Source organism: Eumetopias jubatus, unplaced genomic scaffold (genome assembly GCF_037043125.1).
Source record: "Eumetopias jubatus isolate StellerSeaLion01/CBP00866 unplaced genomic scaffold, mEumJub1_p1.0 scaffold_2, whole genome shotgun sequence".
Lineage (NCBI taxonomy): Eukaryota > Metazoa > Chordata > Mammalia > Carnivora > Otariidae > Eumetopias > Eumetopias jubatus.
This window is the reverse complement of record NW_028274808.1, coordinates 102,159,469-102,180,252: the sequence shown is the minus strand read 5'-3', so window position 1 is coordinate 102,180,252 and position 20,784 is coordinate 102,159,469. Positions and strand designations below refer to the sequence as shown.

Below are 20,784 nucleotides of genomic sequence, written 5' to 3'. Positions count from 1 at the left end.
ACTGTCCAAAACCAATCTGACCCTTTTGATTTTAAATCCTATGAATGAAAGAGAATAGTGATATCTTAAATTAAAAAAAGCAAAAAAATAAAAAATTAAAAAAATTAAAAAAACGTTAAGTTAGCTAGCTATTGAGAGTTTAGGTCAGATATTCTGAAAAACAAACAAACACAGGCAACATACAACCACAATCAGGCAAGTATGAGAAATGATTAAAGAATTTTAAATGACCTTATTTAACTAAATCCAGACAAGTCCAGTTTCAGATTTTTTAATCAAACTCTAAACAGTCTCTATCCAATACCTGAAGGAGAACCACCAACATCCTCTGGTAGTACCCTGATGTATCTCCCACCACGTCATCTTCCAGGCTTGAGCCATATTCTGCAACAGAATAATTTCATACTTATTTATAGCTTCTTTCAACTAAAAAAGGTAGCCTGCCCCATTAATCAAATGGAAGAGACATAAAGGAAGGAATATTTGATTAGTATAAATGTTCTCTACTCCATCTCTGAGTGCTCTAAAGACCAAAGGCAAATGCTTAAATGAGTGACTGGTAGAAAACAAAGTCTCTCAAAAGCACTCACTTCAAGCCTAAATCCAGACTCAGCCATTTAGAAACACTCTCAACCAGTGCAGTTAATACTCTGTAGACATGTGATGGGTACAGGAAAGCCTCTAACATACAATTGATCATAATTTTAAACTCTAATGCTTTCTTCCAAAAGTTTTACATGATTAGTTTCCAAAGGTCTTCTAACCTCTAAAATTCTGAGTTTTTCTTTCTTTAGGCATGGCCATTCTTTCCCCTAATAAGATATGTTTTCCTCTGCAGCAAATAAAGTTAACTCTGAGAGACAGCAGTGATGTTTTAAAATATGCCCCTTCCTAGCTCTATTTCCAGTTATTCCACATAATGCCACAGGAAAGGGGAGAACTGGAATCTACAAAAGTCTACGCACCCTCTTCACTAACTCAAACAGCTGCTATTGAAGGCAGCTCCAAGACATTTAAGTATTTAATCATTATTTGAAAGCAGACAAACTTTAAAAGCCTGACACTTCTGTATTAAAAAGTCTAGAAGACCACAGGGGACAGGAGGGAAAACCAAATGGAGAGAAATCAGAGAGGGAGATGAACCATGAGAGACTCTGGACTCTGGGAAACAAACTGAGGGTTACAGAGGGGAGGGGGGTAGAGGGAGGGGGTAACCGGGTGATGGGTATTAAGGAGGGCACATATGGTGATGAGCACTGGGTGTCATACGCAACTAATGAATTGTTGAACGCTACATCAAAAACTTATGAAATACTATATGCTGGCTAACTGAACATAATATAATATTAAATAAATAAATATGTCTAGAAGAGCTCCATCTTTATTTCAACTAGTTACCCAAATACAAAATGTTGAAGGACTCTTCTATCCCTTCGAGTACTACAAAACCTGTAAGTGATTAATGATCAAATCCTTTCACATAGTTCCCCTCCCTCTAATCTATCCCCATCATACCTCCCACCAACCTATGGCCCACCTAGGTTGGGCCATAACTGCCTAGCTTACCTCCCCACACGTATAGCTACCTAATCAGCCTCTTGATTCAAATCTCCTTCCTTCAGTACTCCATCGCCCATTACACCACCCCTGAATCAAGTGCAAAGCTCTCACCCAGTCATGTAAAACCATCGAAACAGCCTGCATTTACTCTGTTTATCTCCCGCACGAGACATGCACATACCCTCCATGACAGCCAGCTTCTTTCCACTCCTTCCGTATACTATTCTCACTCTAATCTCCATGGCATTGCAGACAGGGACGAACACGCCATAAATGTTTTCTTCACCTCCCCAAAACCTACCTCATCTTGAAACCTTGTCTGACTGCACCACAGAGCCTCTTCTAACATCAAAAGCCTTGATGACCTCTCCGCTCTAAATGGATTCTTGCATGAAACATTTTTTGGTATTTGACTTTAGTTTGGGTTTTGCTATCCTTTAACAGCTGCAGTCAGTTTCTAAATCACGTCACCCCTCAAGAGACTGCACACTCCTTGAGGACGGGAGCTATGGTATGTGCACCTTTTGTGTCATTCGTGACAGCCAGTGCACCACCAGACACACAGCCAGGGCGTAGTACATGACAGCACCCCATTTGTCATCCAGCATACAAAGGCTCCCTCACAAACGTCAACATGCCCAGAGACAGATCTTTGAATATTACATCAAATAAAACTCGTAGGTGATCTTCTGCAGTTACATGTATCCCCTCTGCCTTAGTGGTTGGGACCTATCCAACTTTAACAAGAGAAGCAGGAAAGAAAGATCCAGCACTTCAGAAAGTTAATCATTTAAATTTCACACTGTTCTGACTTGCTGAGTTACAATGTCATTTCTAAAATAAATAAACTAATGCCAAGACAGGGACACATTTTCCTAGCTGAAGGCACTCAGCTTGTTGGTCTGCTGACTGAGCTGATAATCTCAAGAGTCTGCTCAGTCAGGTAGGGGAAAGAGTCTGGTACAGAAAATGTGATGAGCAAAGAACACTCTCCCTTTACTTTTTATTTCATTTTCTTGGTTCCATTCATAGAACATACTTCAGATTGAAATGATAGATTTTTGTTTCACAAAAAAAAAGGCACACCAAAGAGAAAAATTAAAATGCAGAATATTCAAGCACTGCCATTGACTAAAATGACACACATTTACTCAAACATTTTCATCAACTCTGGTCTGGACAAGGTTTCTTTTCCCAAATTCCAAAAGGGTCTTTTAGATAACGCTTAACTTCTACTAATATTAAAACTGATTTTTTTTTTTTTCAGGAAGAAAAACCACCTACATCTTGAAGTTCATGGAAAAGAAAAACAACCTGTATGTCCCTACACGAGTTGCAAATTCTACATAAAAGTAAACTCCCATCTTCATCAGAAGCTTCTCTTAAGTACCAAAATAGATACAGGTCTAGGAAAAAGCAGTCTTTTCCTTACTGAAGGAAAACAAGCTTGAATTGTTGCTTATTCATGCATTCGCTCACTCGTTTATTCAGGAATCACATATGGCCTGCCTCCTGTAACCATGAAGAACTGCACTCACTTTAGAAAAGTGAAAAAGTGACAGTGGAGATGAAGGGGAAATAAAATTCCAAGCGTTTACCTTCTTCATAAACTTGTTTTATGGCTCTCAGTTCTTCAGGTGTCCTTGAAGCAATAATTTCCGTCAGTACTTTTTCATCTGTCCCAGCTCCCTGTTTGGAAATTTATTTTTAATAGAGAACATATGCCAATAAGATGAAAGAGTTATTTTCCTAGAACAGATGTTACCCAAATTGCATAATTATATAAATATAATTATATAAACTATCCAACTTAATATTCCCTTCTTTATATACAAGTTCTATTAGTTACAAAATTAAAAAATTTCCAATTAATTTTCTCTCCAAAGACAATTTTATCCTTTTTTGTCTAATGAAAAACGTTTATTGCATGTATGTGATATATGACCCAAAAGAGATTATATAAATTTTTAATTTTATTCTAAATAGTTTCATTCTGAAGAGTTTAAAAGTAAAACATGTTAATGAAACATGAAATTAAGAAGACTGAAAGAGTAAAAATGACAACTTTACATAAATTTACGTGGAGGAGCACTGATACTTAAACAATTGTATCTCAAAACATAAAGCCCCTGCCCTCAAATTAAGTTTTCCATGGAATTTCCAATTCTGTACCAAAGGAAATAATAAATGTAGCATTGCTTAGTAATTAGGAACTGGATCAGTACAAAGGAATTGAAACATGCTTTCTGGATTTTTGGAACGTACAGTTGACCTTTGAACAACGTGGAAGTTAGGGGCAATGACTACCTCCCAAGTCGAAAATCTGTGTATAATTTTTGACTCTCCAAAAACTTAACTACTAAGAGCCTACTACTGTGCGTCGGAAGCCTTACTGATAACATGAACAGTCGATTAAGACATGTTGTGTATGTTATATGCATTACAAATTGTATCCCTACAATAAAGATAGAAAAAAGAAATGATATTTAGAAAATCATAAGGAAGAGAAAAGACAGGAACTATACTGTACTGTAAAAAATCAGTATATGCATAGTTCAAACCTGTGTCATTCAAAGGTTAACTATAATTTTAGTTGGTTTTCTTTCTTCTGATGGTAGAAGTCTATCTACACTGCTAAATTAGAAGCTACAAGCAATGATAGAGATGAACCTAGTTTTTAAAAATAGCATTATTCTCTTTATATCTCTGTTTCTTTTTCAAAAATCAAGCACAAGGGGCGCCTGGGTGGCTCAGTTGGTTAAGCAACTGCCTTCAGCTCAGGTCATGATCCCAGAGTCCTGGGATCGAGCCCCACATTGGGCTCCCTGCTTAGCGAGGAGTCTGCTTCTCCCTCTGACCCTACCCCCTCTTGTGGTCTCTCTCTCACTCTCTCTCTCAAATAAAATAAAATAAAATAAAATAAAATCTTAAAAAAAAATCAAGCACTGAAAAACCTATGTTTATGCTCTGGCAGAATTTCAATTACTACTGACATTTCAGAAGTACTCCACAAAAAGGCTGTTTTTCAATAATCTGAGATTTTGTTTACTCCAAAAGAAGCACTGTGGGCAAATGAAGAGAATAAGCACAGAAAAGCTCCTAACTTGATAAGGCCTCTTCTCCCTTCACTCCATAAGTAAGAATCCCTGTTGTTAAATCTCCTTTTGACCATTCAAAATCTACCACTGAGTGGCTCAGTCATTAAGCGTCTGCCTTCGGCTCAGGTCATGATCCCAGGGCCCTGGGATGGAGCCCCGCATCGCATCGGGCTCCCTGCTCGGCAGGAAGCCTGCTTCTCCCTCTCCTACTCCCCCTGCTTGTGTTCCCTCTCTTGCCGCGTCTCTCACTGCCGGATAAATAAAATCTTTAAAAAAAAAAAAAAATCTACCACTAATTGTACTACTTCCTGTCCCGTAAGTCTAAACAAATGTTTCAAAGTAGACATATTTATACAATATTCCAAACACCAGTCAAGGGAATATACATTTAGTTATTTGCTACAATGAAATTATAATAAGATTATCAGCTACTATTTTGGTATTATATATACTATTTTAGTATTTACAAGTATAGGAAAGAAGGAAAGGGTATTAGAAAATCCTTCCTCTCTGAAAATTCTCTCTGTGGCGTTATTTTTTTAACCTAAAATGATTAACAATATTATTTCATAATCGGGCAACTTTCTATTTTAAAAGATAAAATACTTAACCTGTAACATTTTTTAACACATCTCAAAATTAGAAAACAGGCATGAAGATAAAATATAAAGAGCTGCAAAAAATATTAAAATTTTAAAAAGCCACTATTACTGAGTTAACTATACAAAAAGAGTAAATGACACACTTGTAATTTTCTCCCTCCTTTTCTTCTTATTGCCTCCTATGCAATTTTGTCCTCCAAGAAACCCTCACAGAAATAATTCAAAAATTTTAAGTGTAATTACCAACACAAAATAATAGTATTCATGACAAGAATGTTCCTCTCACTAATTCTTTTACCTTAAGAGCATGCTTCAGTTCATAGGCATCATAAAGCCGAGAAGGTTTCATCAGAGCCATGATTAATTTTTCAAATTTTCCAGTCAGTTCCGATTTCAGGTCATCCAGCAGGTCCTAAATTACAGAAAATACAAATCTGTGAACCAGGCAGAAATTTTAAGGAGATTCTTCTTAAATATAAAGCATAGCTCTTTGCACGAATGAATTATTTATGTTGCCATCTCCAAGCAGAAAAAAGGCATGTGAGTTAAACAAAACCCCAGTTTTGAATAATGTACTTTTGACATCTGACCTAAAGCTTAAGCTAAAACAAAGTCACTTATGTGTCAAAGTATTTGTTTTTAAGAAATGTTTTTCTGAATTTCAACAGTTAAAAAATGAATAAAAAATACGTTAAAGACAGTTTAAAAGTACTGTTTTGAGAAACATGTGTATCTTTAAAAACAATTTTCCCAAAATAAAATCATAAATGCATTTTTACAAATGACAAAATCTAGCCTATCATACCCAAACGAAATAATTTTTTCTCTCAATATTTATTAATATTCCAATACATAATGAATTATGTTTATAATTATGCTCCTGACTACCGAGAGACAGCTGCTACTACGGAGAAAATATAATTATGAAAAGAAAAGCAGTATTCCTTACCCATTCCAGTTTCAGCACATAGGAAACCAGAAACTATGTTCAGAATACTCTGTTTGTTTGCTTTGCATTTGTTTCTTAATTGACGAAAACAAATTTTCAGAATAACAAAATTGTTTGTTTTTCATATACACAGTAATTCATTTAAATAACAAATTTAATTTTTATTTGATCTGTTAATCAAATAAGAGCATTTAAATCAATGAACTAAAAACACATTTATTAAAATACCACTCCATGAGGAACCAAGAATGAAACTATGTCACAATAAAACAGACTATCATACAGGTTTGTATCTAGAAAATAGCTCACAAAACAATCCTGAGAAGGAAGCAGGCAAGAAGAGAGGCAGCTATCGCCATGGGATCTTTTGGCACTTTGGTAGCATCAAGCAAGAGAAAACAATTATGGGGATAAGTTGGGTGAACATTGTAAACCAATAGCTGATAATTAAGAAACTTAAAAAAATGGGGCGCCTGGGTGGCTCAGTCGTTAGGCGTTTGCCTTCGGCTCAGGTCGTGATCCCAGGGTCCTGGGATTGAGCCCTGCGCCGGACTCCCTGCTCCGCGGGAAGCCTGCTTCTCCCTCTCCCTCTCCCACTGCCCCTGCTTGTGTTCCCTCTCTCGCTGTGTCCCTCTCTGTCAAATAAATAAATAAAATCTTAAAAAAAAAAACTTAAAAAGAGAAAAGGAATAGTAAAATCAGAATAACAAAATAAATAATGTTTACAAAGGAATATTCGTAGAGTTCAAACTAGCCTTAAACCATATCGGGGCTCTCACATTGTAATTTAGGATGAAGTGCAGTCTTACCCTGCCAAATAGAGTTTTAAAAGCCACGGCGATTTCCTGGCGCTGAGCATTACTTCGGGATGTCAACAGAGTCAAGATGCTCTCCTCATCAGTGCCTGCAATTTATGTTCGAAGAATTACATCTTGGCTCCCCCATACCCACTGTTTCAATAACCTTTGGGACCAGCGCCCCAGTCACTTTGATTCCTTACCTCATAAAATAGACTTATTAAATAATTCATTAAGCTACAAAATGCACAACATATAACATGTTATATTTTCAGTATAAACTATCCCCTATTCCTGATGTATTGTGAAGTAGGTAGAAAAATATTCCCGACTTTTTAAAAACTGAGTGCACCTAGTTTTTCTTGCAACAGATAGTTACTCAAACAATGGATATTCACAAGGCAGGTGTTGAGTGTTACAGGAGATTAAGAGAGAAGAAAGATACAGACCCTGGTTTCAAATTACAATTTAGGGTGAAAAATACAAATACACAAGGACAACCTTGAGCTAAGGCAGAATGTTACAAGTGCTTCAGGAGAGGTCCAGGTGTTGAGTGGGGTTTCAGGGGAGGTTCTCTTAGCTGATAGGTGGAAGGACTTTTGGGAAAACTTCATGAAGAAGGTGACACCCAAAAGAGTCCTGAAGGATGGAAGGGTTTTATCAGGCATGATACAGGGAAAGAGGACAGGCCTTTAAAATGAGGGAAAGGCTCAGCAGTAGGAAAATACAGGGTTTTCACTAATAGCAGATAACCCAGCATGGTTGGGTCAGAGAACACATGGAATAGTAACATGAGCTGAGTCCGACAATGTGGGCTGGGATACTAAGGAAGGGCGTGCACGGCCAGAAAGCTAACGCTAATCTTGCTACAATGGAAATCTCACAAGATGTTCAGAATGGAGTAAGAAGGGGTCAGAGCCAAGTCTGAAGAAGGTGGATCCCCACTCATGGACACTAGTATAGAAGGAGCCTGAGGACAGAAGATCAGTTCTGTGTAGAAATCCTCCAGATGAGAGGTTTATACATGGCTAGAAAGGAGACTGGGGAAAGAGAAAATAGTTGAATGCAAGAGACCGCAGAACTAGACACCTGATCGGGCAAAGGGGACAAAGACCTGCACAGCTGATCACTCTCAGGAATGTCTGCTTATCTACTCGGTCAGCTACCTCCCAGGTAAAGCTGAAAAGCTAAAAAACAAAAAGGCCAAATTTAACTTCCTGATCAGTTGCAAAGATTGAATATGTCAGTCATAATTATTTTGTTACCTTCATGTATCTTCCCTCCTTTTATACATTTCAGTCATAATTATTTTGTTACCTTCATGTATCTTCCCTCTTTTTATACATTTCAGATAAAATACTCTAAAATCAGTGACTTTTTGTTTGGAAAAACAAATGTCACGTGTTTGTTTGTTTAAGAACAAAAGGAAGGTTGAATTTACCCAGGCCTTTCATGGCCTTCCGAAGAGCTTCTGCATCAGCCCGCTCATCAAATCCAGGGAAGGCAACCACGGTGCCTTTAAGAGCCTGGGACAGGAAACACAGTGATATTATTCATGGCATGACCAGTACAGACAAAGCAAATAATAACAAAGCAAGCCATTGCTCTATATCATGTTCAGTCTTTAAATAAATTTACCATTTGATAACTCCATTTGAAATGGGAAGAGGACCACTTACAGTTTGGATTAGCAGAACCAATTCAGTGCATGAGCTATCCTGGTCCACCTGCAATACCATTAATGGGAAGGTCTGGCTTCCAAGGCCTTCGTCCCTTGGGCATTGCCCCCAGTGTCCATGCCCCGGCGACACCCCCAGATTCACAGAGGGCACTTCCTTGCAGGATTCCTTCCATTTAAGTCTCTTGCCACTTTGATCGAGGGCATGCTGAACCTGCATTGAAACTTGATGCCCTGCCCTAGGCACTCAACTCCAAGTGATATTTTTACTACATAACTTTTCATCTAGTCCTGTTTCTTTATATTTACTTAGGGATTTTATGATAACCTGGTAAAGCCTGAAAAAATATTTGGTAATTCATATGCCAAGTCTTTGAATTTAGAACTTTATAAAAGTAGGGACATCTGGGTGGCTCCATTAAGCGTCTGCCTTTCAGCTCAGGTCATGATCCCAGGGTCCTAGGATCCAGTGCCGTATCGGGGTGGGGGGTGGGGGGGGGGTCCTTGCTCAGCAGGGGGCCTGCTTCTCCCTCTGCCTGCCCCTCCCCCTGCTTGTGCGCATGAGCTCTCTCTCTTTCTCTGACAAATAAATAAAATCTTTTTTAAAAAAAGAACTTTATAAAAGTATATTGGAAGACATTCTTCATAAGCTTTGCTGTTATGCTTATTTTATCATATATGCAGTGCTTTATTTATTTATTTATTTATTTATTTATTTATTTATCAGCGAGATTGAGAGCATGAGCAGGGGGAGTGGCAGGCAGATCAAGAAGCAGGCTCCCCGCTGAGCAAGGAGCCCAGTGTGGGACTTGATCCCAGGACCCTGGGATCCTGACCTGGGTCAAAGGCAGACGCTTAACCAACTGAGCCACCCCGGCATCCCATGTAGTGCTTTTAATCATCGAAATATTTTAAGGCTTCCCCCTCAAAACCTGCAATATCATTAGTTCTTTAGAATCAGAAGGTTTTATGAATACTGAGTCCTAAATTTTTATCTTATGATAAAAGGAAGATCCCAGCATTAACTTTTACTAATAAATGGTTTTGAAGTCCTTCAAAACTCCTGTTAAGGTTCTATCTAAAACTGAAGAGGGGCGCCTGGGTGACTCAGTTGGTTGAGCATCTGACTCTTGGTTTTGGCTCAGATCATGATCTCAGGGTCATGAGATGGAACCCTAGGGCAGGCTCTGCACTCAGAGAGAAGTCTGCCTGAGATTCTCTCTCCCTCTCACTCTGCTCCTCCCACTGCTCACGTGGATTCACACTCACTCTCTCTCTCTAAAATAAATAAATAAATCTTTTTTTTATTTAAAAAATAAATAAAACTGAGGGAAAAACAGCTACAAGAGGGGAAGGGCTGAGAATACTTGTGTTGGTTTATAATCATGTGTGTTTTATTAGGAATGCATGGAAGGACAATCACCTACAAGGAAAAAATTTCTGGCAATTTCATGTGGTTCAACATAATTAAAAGAAACAGTAAGTTGAGAGAGAAATTGATACGATTTGAGAAAACAGTCCTCCAAAATTGGCATGGATTAGGAATGTCCTATCTCTCAGGTCAATCTGCAGTTTCCCTCTGTTTAGTGGAACCACTTCAAATTGATTATGAAAACACCATCAATATGTCATCATAAAAAGTGAATAAATACCACAGGTTCTCTCAGTGTGAGAACCTAGGACTGACATGACAGATAACTTAGTTCTCTTGTCTGTTTTTTCATTCACTTAATAACCATTTTTTGAATGCTTTCCACATGAGGACTATTGTACTACTCACTAGGAAAAAGTGATGATCTCTAAAAGTCAAGAGAACATGATAGGCACATAATCAAGTGCAGTAGAGTACACACATACAGGTTTCATCAGGGTACATATACACATAAAGGAGGGGCTGAGTTGGGAATAGTGGAAAGAGAAGATATCAGAAAAACTTCCCAAAAAATGTCTTGAAAGTTGCCTGTGATTTTCCAAGGCAGGTTCAAGAAAGTAGAGAAGTACAGGAAGGTATAATCCAGCGTGCATAGAAACATGAAAGAACTAAAAAATCTGGTGCTTTGGACAAAGGATTAAGAGTTTGAACAGACTAAAGCAAACAGTAAGTATGAAGAGAAAAGCAAATGGTGGTCATGGTGGGAAGTAAGGAGGAGCTGCATGGCCATGCTAAGAAGTGCCAACTTCATCCTGTAGGCAAGGGAAAGTCATTAGGGGACATTTCAGTAGGGAAGAACAATGTCGACTGTGCCCAGTAATATTACTGGGGCAGCAGTGGAGACAATGGAATGGACTAGGCAAGAGTGGAGACAGGAAGGCTGTTGTAAAAACAACTAACCGAGGAAGAAGACAGGACCTGATCCAAGTCAGGAGCGGTGGTAATGGAAAAGAGAAGACAGAGAGGAACAGAACCAAGGCAGAAGGGAACCAATTAGGATGATTCCTTTTTTGTAAGGGCAATAGGATTGCGTTTCTCCCCAGAAGGTATACTGGAAGAGAAGCAGGCTTTGTCAGTTACCAGAGTACGTAAGTGGTCAGTGGAGCTGTGTGAGGAGGCTATCACAAAAGGCAATGTTAGTGGGGTGGCAAGGAGAACCAGCAGAGAAGGGAAGGTCCCCTACAATCAGAATGGCAGCTAAGGGGCGCCTGGGTGGCTCAGTCGGTTAAGCATCCAACTCTTGATCTCAGCTCAGGTCTCAATCTCAGGGTCATGAGTTCAAGCCCCTGCACTGGGCACCTAATACTTGCTCAGTGTGTCAATGAGCCAAGCACAGTGTTCAGAGCTTCACATGGATCATCTCATTTTACAGGTGAAGAAACACATTGGCTTAAGAAATGTTTGGAGAATCATCCAAGGGACCATCAAGCAAGTAGCAGAGCCAGTACCTGAAGACAGGCCATGGAACTGCAGGCTATTAATCATGGTGCATAGCCTCCCAAAAACAAAAAGGAAATCTCCAAAAAGGGTTGTGATGGCATGGAAAAGCCAAAGGGGAAAAAATGTTCCAGGAAGAAAAGAAGAAAAGGCAGTGTCCAGTATCACAGAGAAGTCAAACAGGAGGTGAGAGCGAAAGGGTCCAGCGGACTTGATAACGAGGTCTTTGATGGTGGTAAAAAGCATGACTGGAGAACACCAAAAAAGTGAATTGTGAGGCAAAGCAGCTCCATGAACTCCGATTTTACAAATGATGTTTTTTTTTCTTTCAAAAACTCACTTTAAAAAAAAATACTTTATCCAGTTTATAGGCTATGGAGTTGCTAGTAGATCAAGAGGTTAAGAACAGAGGAGACAAGAGAGATTTGCCTTAAAAAGACATCTGACCGCTAAGACTGAAGGAAATGAGGTGAAAGATGGAAGGAAGTATCCTCAGAATCTCAGCGACTGACTATGAAGAAGAAATAACTGCCGATTGTATTTTTGAGAGCTTTCTAGAAATTGGGAAACACGTGCTACATTCCACACGATCCAAGTCACTGTCAAAGCTAGCCAAAGCCACGTAGTGGTAGTTAGGGACCAGAAGTGAATCACAGATGTGAGTCACAAGGGCAGAAACCTTGTTTGGACATCCTGTCCAAACCCCATCCCAGTCCACACAAAATTGTCTGCACTGGGTAAATGTGACTTTCCATGACTCATGCTAGAGGGCTTCTCCTTTTTCCTATAGCCCCACTAGCCTCAAGCTAAACATTTATACCTTACCCAGGTTAATTCCAACTGTGAGTGGGTACTGCTTCCCTTCCCCCATCCTGAGTTCCTCGTCAGTTACCTTCACTCCCTGCCACCAAGGTCTTCTCAAGTGCATTAGCATATATTCTCAGACCATACATGGCCAAAACATGTAATTCACTCTTTTAACTCTCACCTTCAAAATTATCCACTCTCCTAGTTCTATAATTTTGTAGGCTTTTTTTGTTCCTTTATGCTAAATGAGAAAGTTCTTTACCGTCAAGGACTAGGTGTGCCAAAATAAAATGAACATAATTAAGCCAAAAAAAAAAAAAAAAACAAGTGAAGGGTTGCTTTTCTAGACAGAATTTAAAGAAACGGGAAAACAACAACAGAAACAACAACTTCAAATTTAAAGATGAGAAAACATTCACCTGTCTGGAACCTTTTAAACTGAAGCCTTCCTGAAGGCTCAGAAGAGAACGAAACCCTCTTTAAATCCGTCTTCCAGTTTAAGGAAATCAATACTTAATCAAACACCTACCCAGCATTCCTCATAATACTAATTAGGAAGCCAGACACCAGGAAGCAAACCACTACAGCTGAGCAACTGCTAAGCGGCCACAGGGTGATTTTTAAGTATGGTTCTTCTGAGGCTCAGGCTTGACAAAAATCCTCTGGAGGCTGCCCAGAAAGGTGGGGAACGGGGATGTCCAATGGCAGAACTCTGCCTTCACTCCCCAGCCAGAGCAGTTCAGGTCTTATCTGATGTACACAGGACAGGCCCCTTAATATTTCCTGTGATAATGCATCCTACTGAGGAGCAAAGAAAAAAAAATTAAAAGTCACTGTACCAAGAAAAATAAAATGAGCAAGAAAGGAGGGGAAAACCAGCATGATATGATTATGATCAAAGTTGCAAGGTAAAATATCAGAAGAAAAAAAAAAAAACCTAGAATCTCCAAGAGGACTGAGGGGTATAAACACAGACAACAGGGGGTGAGAAATAAGATCTCAAGCCCTAATTCTTACCCTTGCTCCAAATTTATCAAAAAAGGTGAAAGTTAAGTTCAAAGCCTTAAATTCAAATTGGTTTTTAACCGTTACCTTGACCCCTTTCTTAAAATCAAGTGTAAGAGGGGAAAAGTATCACTATAAATAATTTAAGTTCTACGCATAAAGGTAGAAAAGAAGTTTTGAAAACGAAATAAAGGTTTTGTCAGTATGATTTAGGTTTTTGTTATTTCTTTAATGCTCCCATGACTATGACTCCCTGCCAGTGTAAGAATGCCTTCCCTTGGCAAATACCAACAAATGGAAAGTTAAACTGTCCATGAATAATGGTGATGCCTTGAGTTAGTTAAAGTGGGCAAATGCATTAGCCTCCAATGAGTACACATTTGAGGTGGGGAATGGGGGGGGTGGGGGTTCTGTTTCACCTAACTGTTCAATTGGGCATTCTACAAATAGTACTTGAAAAGCTGTATCACTACCCAATTCGTTAACCAATGCTTCAGGAAACAAGCTTAGAGACTTCTCATATTAAAGAAGACTGTGCATGGATTCACAACTTTTTTTTCCTTTTGTTTCTAAACAAGGGGCAGAAATCTAATAAACATGGCTGGTCCTACACAAAGGTAAGAAATGTTAGCCTCAAATCATTTTTAGTTGTAGGAAGAGGAATAATACATAAATAAATGACCTACAGAGATGAAAGAGGATTTAAAGATCATATATACCCTGCTGCTTACTAGACAGCACCTCCTAAATGTTTTATACGGAACTCAAATTCAACAAATCCACTACGAACTCTACCTACTCCCCCCACCTCAAACCTGTATTCCTTTCTCAGAGAAAAACACAAATCAACCACTCAGTCAAGCAAGCTATTCATCTTGACCCTGACCAGACCCTTCACCACCAACGACCACCCCACTCATGCACCCAATCTGCCTACTCTTCTGACAGTCCCCTCCTATCTCAAGTCCCAGCCACTGCCTAGTTTGTCTTTAAGATTTCACTGGGATTGTAGCGGCAGATTCCTAAGTGGTCTTCCACTATTCCACTTCTCTCTCCTTCCCTCCCACCTCCTGCACCATCATGCAGTTTCTGCCGCCCTCAGAAATGCAACATCACACCGGCACCAGGGTGATCTTGGTTAAATGCAAGCCTAACCATGGCACACCCCAACTTAAAATTCTTTGATAGCTTCCCTCACCTACAAAATGGTTCATATTCTTTAGCTCTTTCTGGCATCCTTGTCCAAGGCAGGGCTCCATCTCCCCACCTGACCGCTTCACTCCAGCAATACCATCTTGCCTGTGGCTCCTGGCCAGGCCAAACTCCTTTACACCTCTGAGAATTCACCCTGGCTGGTGTTGCCTCTGCATATAATGCCTTTCCTCCTTGGCCCCCCTGACCACTGCCAGGTAAGTGACCTCAGTTTTCTCTTCTGTGAAATTGAAACAGTAATACTGATTTCCGAAATTGTACTGTGAGCACTAAATAATGCATACAATGGACTTAGCAATGCATCTGTTATACCAATACATTTTTGTCCCATTTCCTTTTTTATTTCCCATGTCTTAACAATACCTGGTGCATAGTGGGAACTCAAAAGCTTCATCCATTCATAAATGCACGCACGTATGGGAAGTAAAGAGAACAGTTAGGAACAGGTGTCCAAAGAAATGATGTCAACTGGAATATGCACTCATTCCAGTAAATCAACTGCATACAGGTTTACATATTATATAAACTACTAAACTGAAAGGACGGGTCCAAAAAAAAAAAAAGAATTTAAGCAAAGGTCTTAGGAGCACTAACTTTTGTAAAGATCAACTAATGTGTTTGTAAAGTTTTAGAATAGTATACAGGTTATATGAATAAAATTTATTTCAGAAATTGATCTATTATGTTAAAATATTTTATTTCTACCATTTTAAATTTCTAAGTCACTAAAGAGGAGAAAACCACAGACTGCCCAACTCTCACTAGCTCTCCAACTGTGTCCAAAGTTACCAGATCTAGATAAGGGAATTAAGATTTGCTGAATGCCAATGAATTGCTCAGTGGCTTCCCAAGCAGCCAAGCAGTTTTGGGTCTAGTTCTCAGCATCCAAAATGTAATCAAGAGTCAGAGGTATCAGGAACTGAGAGACACTAACCCAAAGCAGTATAGGTAATCCTGATCTAAGATCCCCAGAGAGCTCTCTAAAGAGAGAGTTGACCTTAAAGTGAATGGCATGAAAAGATACAATCAGTATCTGGTCAACTCCTCTAGAATGAACCTCATCTCTAATCTATTTATTTACATTGATCCTGCTTGTTCTGCACAGGCACTTTATAAATTATCACAGTACAATGATTTCAAACCAACCAAAAAAATGTCTAAGCAAACCTTGCACAATGTATGTACAGAGGAGAGAAATCTGATGTTCATGAAGTTTCCAGTGAAAAATTATGTTGCCTGATTTTGCTTCATGACATTCCTGCTGCTTTAAATATATTAACTCTATAAACATTATAAAGCTAAGTTCAGATTGCCCAAAATCTATCTTTTAAAGAAAAATTATTTGTTTATTTGAGAGAGTGGCAGAGACAGAGCATGAGGAGGGGGGAGAGGCAGACAGAGAGGGAGCTGCAGATTCCCAGCCGAGCAGGGAGTGCAATGAGGCAGGGCTCCCATCCTGGGATTCTGGAATTATGACCTGAGCCAAAGGCAAATGCTTAACCAACTGAGCCACCCAGGTGCCTCCCCAAAATCTATCCTTTTAAAGTTTGATTATCATAAACAAAATTAGACAGACTCGAATTATAATGTATTAAATGGATCATTCATCTTTGAAATATGGCCGACTCCTAATTTTTCCAAACCAAGGAATACAGAAGTACAGAATGTACTTTTAAGTTCCTAAAATAAATTAGAATACCTGTGAAATAATTTGGCTCTAGCTAAATAGTGAGATTTTAAAAACCCGCATGAGCAAGTTAAGCAGTAAGAGAGAAACAGGTCAGGACCCAGTTTAAGAAATCCAACCCAAAGTATGGTCAAGTCAAATTGAGAAAAATGACCCTAAAAACTAATTTTTAAAAAAAAGTCTCATTTATATAATCACAAGTTGACTGTTCGAAGAAAAAGATGAAAGGATTCAAAAAATATTATACTCTATATAGAGAATTCAGGCAATTAACAGCTCTTTGGCCATTCCTTAGTAAGTATCTTGAACTAGCTTGTACCCAAATTTAGTACATTAGAAAACGTTAGTGATCCAATAATCATAATAATTTATCATTCATTTAGCAAAGTTTATTCCAAAACAATACGGATGCTGTGGTTCCAAATCAGATAAATACAAAACCATTCAAATGAATGATTTCAAAGGTAAAAAAGAAATAAATATTGTCCGGGAACTGTTTACATGCAGGTACATTTGTAATTCTTATTTTTCTTGCGTGTCATGGAAAAGATACAGTTAACCAGTGTGTTATCTTTGAGAAAGACTGGGAAGCCTCATGTTAGACTACTTCTCTCCATAATAATAGTCAACTGGTAGACCCCCACATGTTTCAGTGCTAGTGGATGAGGATCAGGACCAGAAAGAGAAGGGCAGAGTTCAAGGGGTGGTTATTCCACAAATACCCCCAGCTCTGAATGTATTTACTCACCTTGATAATATAAATCACTTTTTATGTAGTTCACAATATCTGTTATGGATTTGTCCACCTATACTGACATCATTAGGGTAAAATTTTAAGAATTTGCAATGATATGAATTATATTAATTATAAGATAAAACTTATAATTTATTTATATAACAAACAAAAAATATTAATATAAATATACACAAGAGTATAAAATATCCCTAGTAATATTTTTCATATAAAAACAGAAACTCCAACTATCTATCGAAGATCAATCAGTCAGTGCTTTCTCTTTAAATTCTTAACAAGATGGTCATGCCCACAAGCTACATATACAATTGATTCCTGGATCTTTGCAGGCTGTGACTGGCAGGGTGGTCCCAAGGTCAAGTAAAAAGACAAAACACTGGTAGGGGAGGTACAGTTTATAAACATGAAGAATTACTGCTGTGGAAGTCTACACTTTCATTCTTCAATAAATAAGAGACAATATTTAATGATACATTTTAAATGGCTGAAAGATGCACCTCTAAGTCTCAGGCATCTGATTTCACTGCTCTCCAAATGGCCAGAGTGGAGGTCTCTGGTTCCCATAACCACAGGTCAACAAAACACACTACCATAGAAACCGTTTGAAACCTAACACTGAAACTACTTCAGCTTTCCTACCATTACACTGGGGTCCAAGGGAATTTTTTTTTAAAGATTTAATTTATTTATTTGACAGAGAGAGATAGACAGCACAAGTAGGTAGAGCAGCAGGCAGAGGGAAGGGGAGAAGCAGGCTCCAGGCTGAGCAAAGACAAGAAAGTGGGGCTCAATCCCAGGACCCCGGGATCATGACCCAAGCCAAAGGCAGCCACTTAACTGAGCCACCCAAGTGCCCCGGGAATTTTTTGACAGTAAAACTGCAAGTCCTTAATGTGCGCATTCTGCATCCCACCAAATGTGTAAGTATAAAAACAACAAAACTCTATCTTAATGTTAATATTTTAACAAAATTTGGGGACGCCTGGGTGGCTCAGTCATTAAGCGTCTACCTTCGCTCAGGTCCTGATCCCAGGGTCCTGGGATAGAGCCCCGCATCAGGCTCCCTACTCCACACCGGAAACCTGCTTCTCCCTCTCCCATTCCCCCTGCTTGTGTTCCCTCTCTCACTGTGTCTCTGTCAAATAAGTAAAATCTTTAAAAAAAAAACAAAAACAAAAACCTTTTAACAAAATGTTTTACTTCCATGGTTTCCAAGGAGAACTAATAACAAAGTGCAAAATTCAACACTGTATCTTTCTTAACATTACTTGTAACTTTTATGATGACTAAACACTGTGGTTTTGATAGAAAACAGTCCTGGAGTTGTACTGTGATAGAGATCATGCACCCAATTCTATCATGAAAACCACCATTCTCCCAGGTTTTGTATATATAACATCCTTTACACTTTCCATAGCTCGAAATTATTAATGTCCACAATTGGAAAAGCGTGTTCGTTTGTGCTATCTGGAGTCTACATAATTAGAAGGAATTGATTGAAAAACTTCAGACATCACTGGGTCAACTTACAAAAGAGATTCAAGAAACAGCCAAATGAGCAAGAATAAAGGGAATTATTCTTTGATGCCTGATCAGTCATCATTTACATCACCACACCAGCATATCAAGATAAGAAAAACGACTCTTAGTGAAGGAAACCTAATTCCACATAAAAGTATCCTTTATACGGGGAAGAACCTAAACCAAAGTTTCCATTTGAAGTAACAGGAGAATTGGTTTATTGTAATGTTTCCTAAGTGCAAAAGAGGAAGTAAGAATGGAAGCACTGTAGAAATTTAATAAAGTTACCAGGTCATCATAATCCTCCCAAGTTCTCTTGGAAAGGACCCTGAAACTTTACTCAATTTTGATAAGTCAGTTTTGTTTGTTTTGTTTTGATTTAATAAATGAAGAGTATAAAGAGAGGACATTGTCTGAGCAGTTAAAATACTGGTTTTCAAAAAATTATCTGGACTCTGACAAGCCAGTTTGATTGCCGAGATCTGTAAAATTAGTTTTGAGGTGGAGTTGTTAGCACTGATATTTTATTCACAAAATACTGTACAACACGGTCGGTTTTTTTTTTTTAATATGAATGATTTTTTTCTTTCTGGTATTTTTAACAAATGTTAAGCGCAAAAAAAGACCAATATTAGGTAACCAAGTTCTGAAACAATCCCAAGGCAAATTCAATTTAGAACTCGTTTCACGAGTTACTTAAGAAACGCCGCTCTTCTGTTTAATCTTTTGCGGGGCGGGGTAGGGGGGAAGCAGTGCCTACAAGGAACAGTTCCTTTCAGTAAAATTGGGTTGAGCAACTGGAAAAAGCTCACTAGAGCGCTGCTGGAAAAAGCCATGCCCACTTGTAGTATTTAAATAATACAGGAAAAGGCAGGGAAAGGAGGGGAAGGGAGGAGAAAGGAGGGGAAGGGAGGGGAAGGGAGGCGAAGGCGGGGGAAAGGAAGAGGAGAGGAAAGAAGGAAGGAAGGAAGGAAAGAAGGCAGGCATGCAAAGAAAGAAAAAGAAAGACATGGAAAAAAAACGCGTTCGTCTCACTTGACCGCTAAAAGCTTTTCCTGCTCTGGTTCTAATTTTAGCGGTTCTTTGGATTTGGGGGAGGGCGCATTTTTACACATTCACTCACAAAAAGGGAAGGCACACAAATCCGGCCACGTCACCGGCTGCTGTGCCCCACCGGCTGCTTCGGAGCAGGTTCCGGCGGGCACTGGACGGGAAGAAGCCGGGGACACAGAAAAGGGGTTGGAGGGGGGAGCAACGAAAGGAGAAACAAGAAAGGTGTAACAGATTTATCGAAGGCAGATTTTGTTTACTCCTAAACTTTTTTGGCTTTCAGACAAATTCTAGAACTCCCTTGACACAGGGAACAAAGTTGGCAAATAACGAGCGCTGCGCCAGGGGCGCACGGCCCTACCTGTGCCATGGCGACTGCTCAGGTCAGGAGAAGGCGATGGAAAACTGCAAGACAAGAGAGACACCGCGGGTTAGCGAGCCGCAGACCGGTCCTCCCCGCAGCTCCTCTCTCCGGACGCAGCCCCGACCCCCGGCTAGGCGAGCACTCACCCGAGGGTGACAGAAGGACCTAAGTGCCCCGAACCTCCCAGAAAGCGGCGGAGCGCGGGGCGGCGGCGCGCAGGGGAGGGTAGGGATGCGAGCAGAATAGGCTCCAGACAGCAGCTCTCAGCCCACTCCAAGCAACGGAAACACCACCCGCCCCTCCCCGCCCCTCCCCGCCCCGCCCCCCGCGCAGCTTGTCCCGCGAGCCGGGCCCGCCCCTTCCCCGGCCTCAGTGCGCCTGCGTGGGGCACTGCTCGTCTTAGTCCCCGCAGCCTGGGTGGGGCCGGGTGGCCTCTACTCTGGAAGCGGGAGAAGGCGCAGCTCCCCAAGGGCTGCAGGACTGCCTTGTGCTCGCGCAGCGGGAAGGGCGTGGAGGCTCTGTCCAGGACTCTGGGTTTTGGGTCGCTGGGGCTCCTCCTCCCTCCGTGGCCGCAGGAATGGTGGCCTCACAGAGCTGCTCCGACGCAGCTTGGCATAGCCAACTTTTTGCAAGGCGAGACGGTCGCTGTGGCCAAAGACAGGGTTTCTTTGACTACGGTATAGAAAAAAGAGTGAGGCTTTGAGTGTGTGTCTAAGTAAACAAAAAAAGTGCCAGTGGTTACTTCTTACAGGGCCCTCTCTGAAATGTATATAGCCCTTTGGTAGCTTATGTAGGAAATTTCCAAAACCTCTGCCTGGGTCAGTTCCTATT

At 39.9% G+C, this 20,784-nt stretch overlaps 1 protein-coding gene across 1 annotated transcript in view; it reads right to left on the bottom strand.

Moving 5' to 3' along the window:
* ANXA5 (annexin A5) overlaps nucleotides 1-20,253 on the bottom strand; it is a 31,084-nt gene extending 10,831 nt beyond the window's left edge. The window contains exons 1-7 of the mRNA XM_028102279.2: nucleotides 20,100-20,253; nucleotides 19,951-19,994; nucleotides 8,448-8,532; nucleotides 7,019-7,113; nucleotides 5,559-5,672; nucleotides 3,159-3,249; nucleotides 305-384 (exon numbers count right to left, since the gene is read on the bottom strand). Coding sequence (XP_027958080.1) covers nucleotides 305-384; nucleotides 3,159-3,249; nucleotides 5,559-5,672; nucleotides 7,019-7,113; nucleotides 8,448-8,532; nucleotides 19,951-19,959 — 474 coding nt within the window. The 5' untranslated portion in view covers nucleotides 19,960-19,994; nucleotides 20,100-20,253. The remainder of the gene's footprint in view (nucleotides 1-304; nucleotides 385-3,158; nucleotides 3,250-5,558; nucleotides 5,673-7,018; nucleotides 7,114-8,447; nucleotides 8,533-19,950; nucleotides 19,995-20,099) is intronic.
* Between the last annotated feature and the right edge of the window lie 531 nt (nucleotides 20,254-20,784).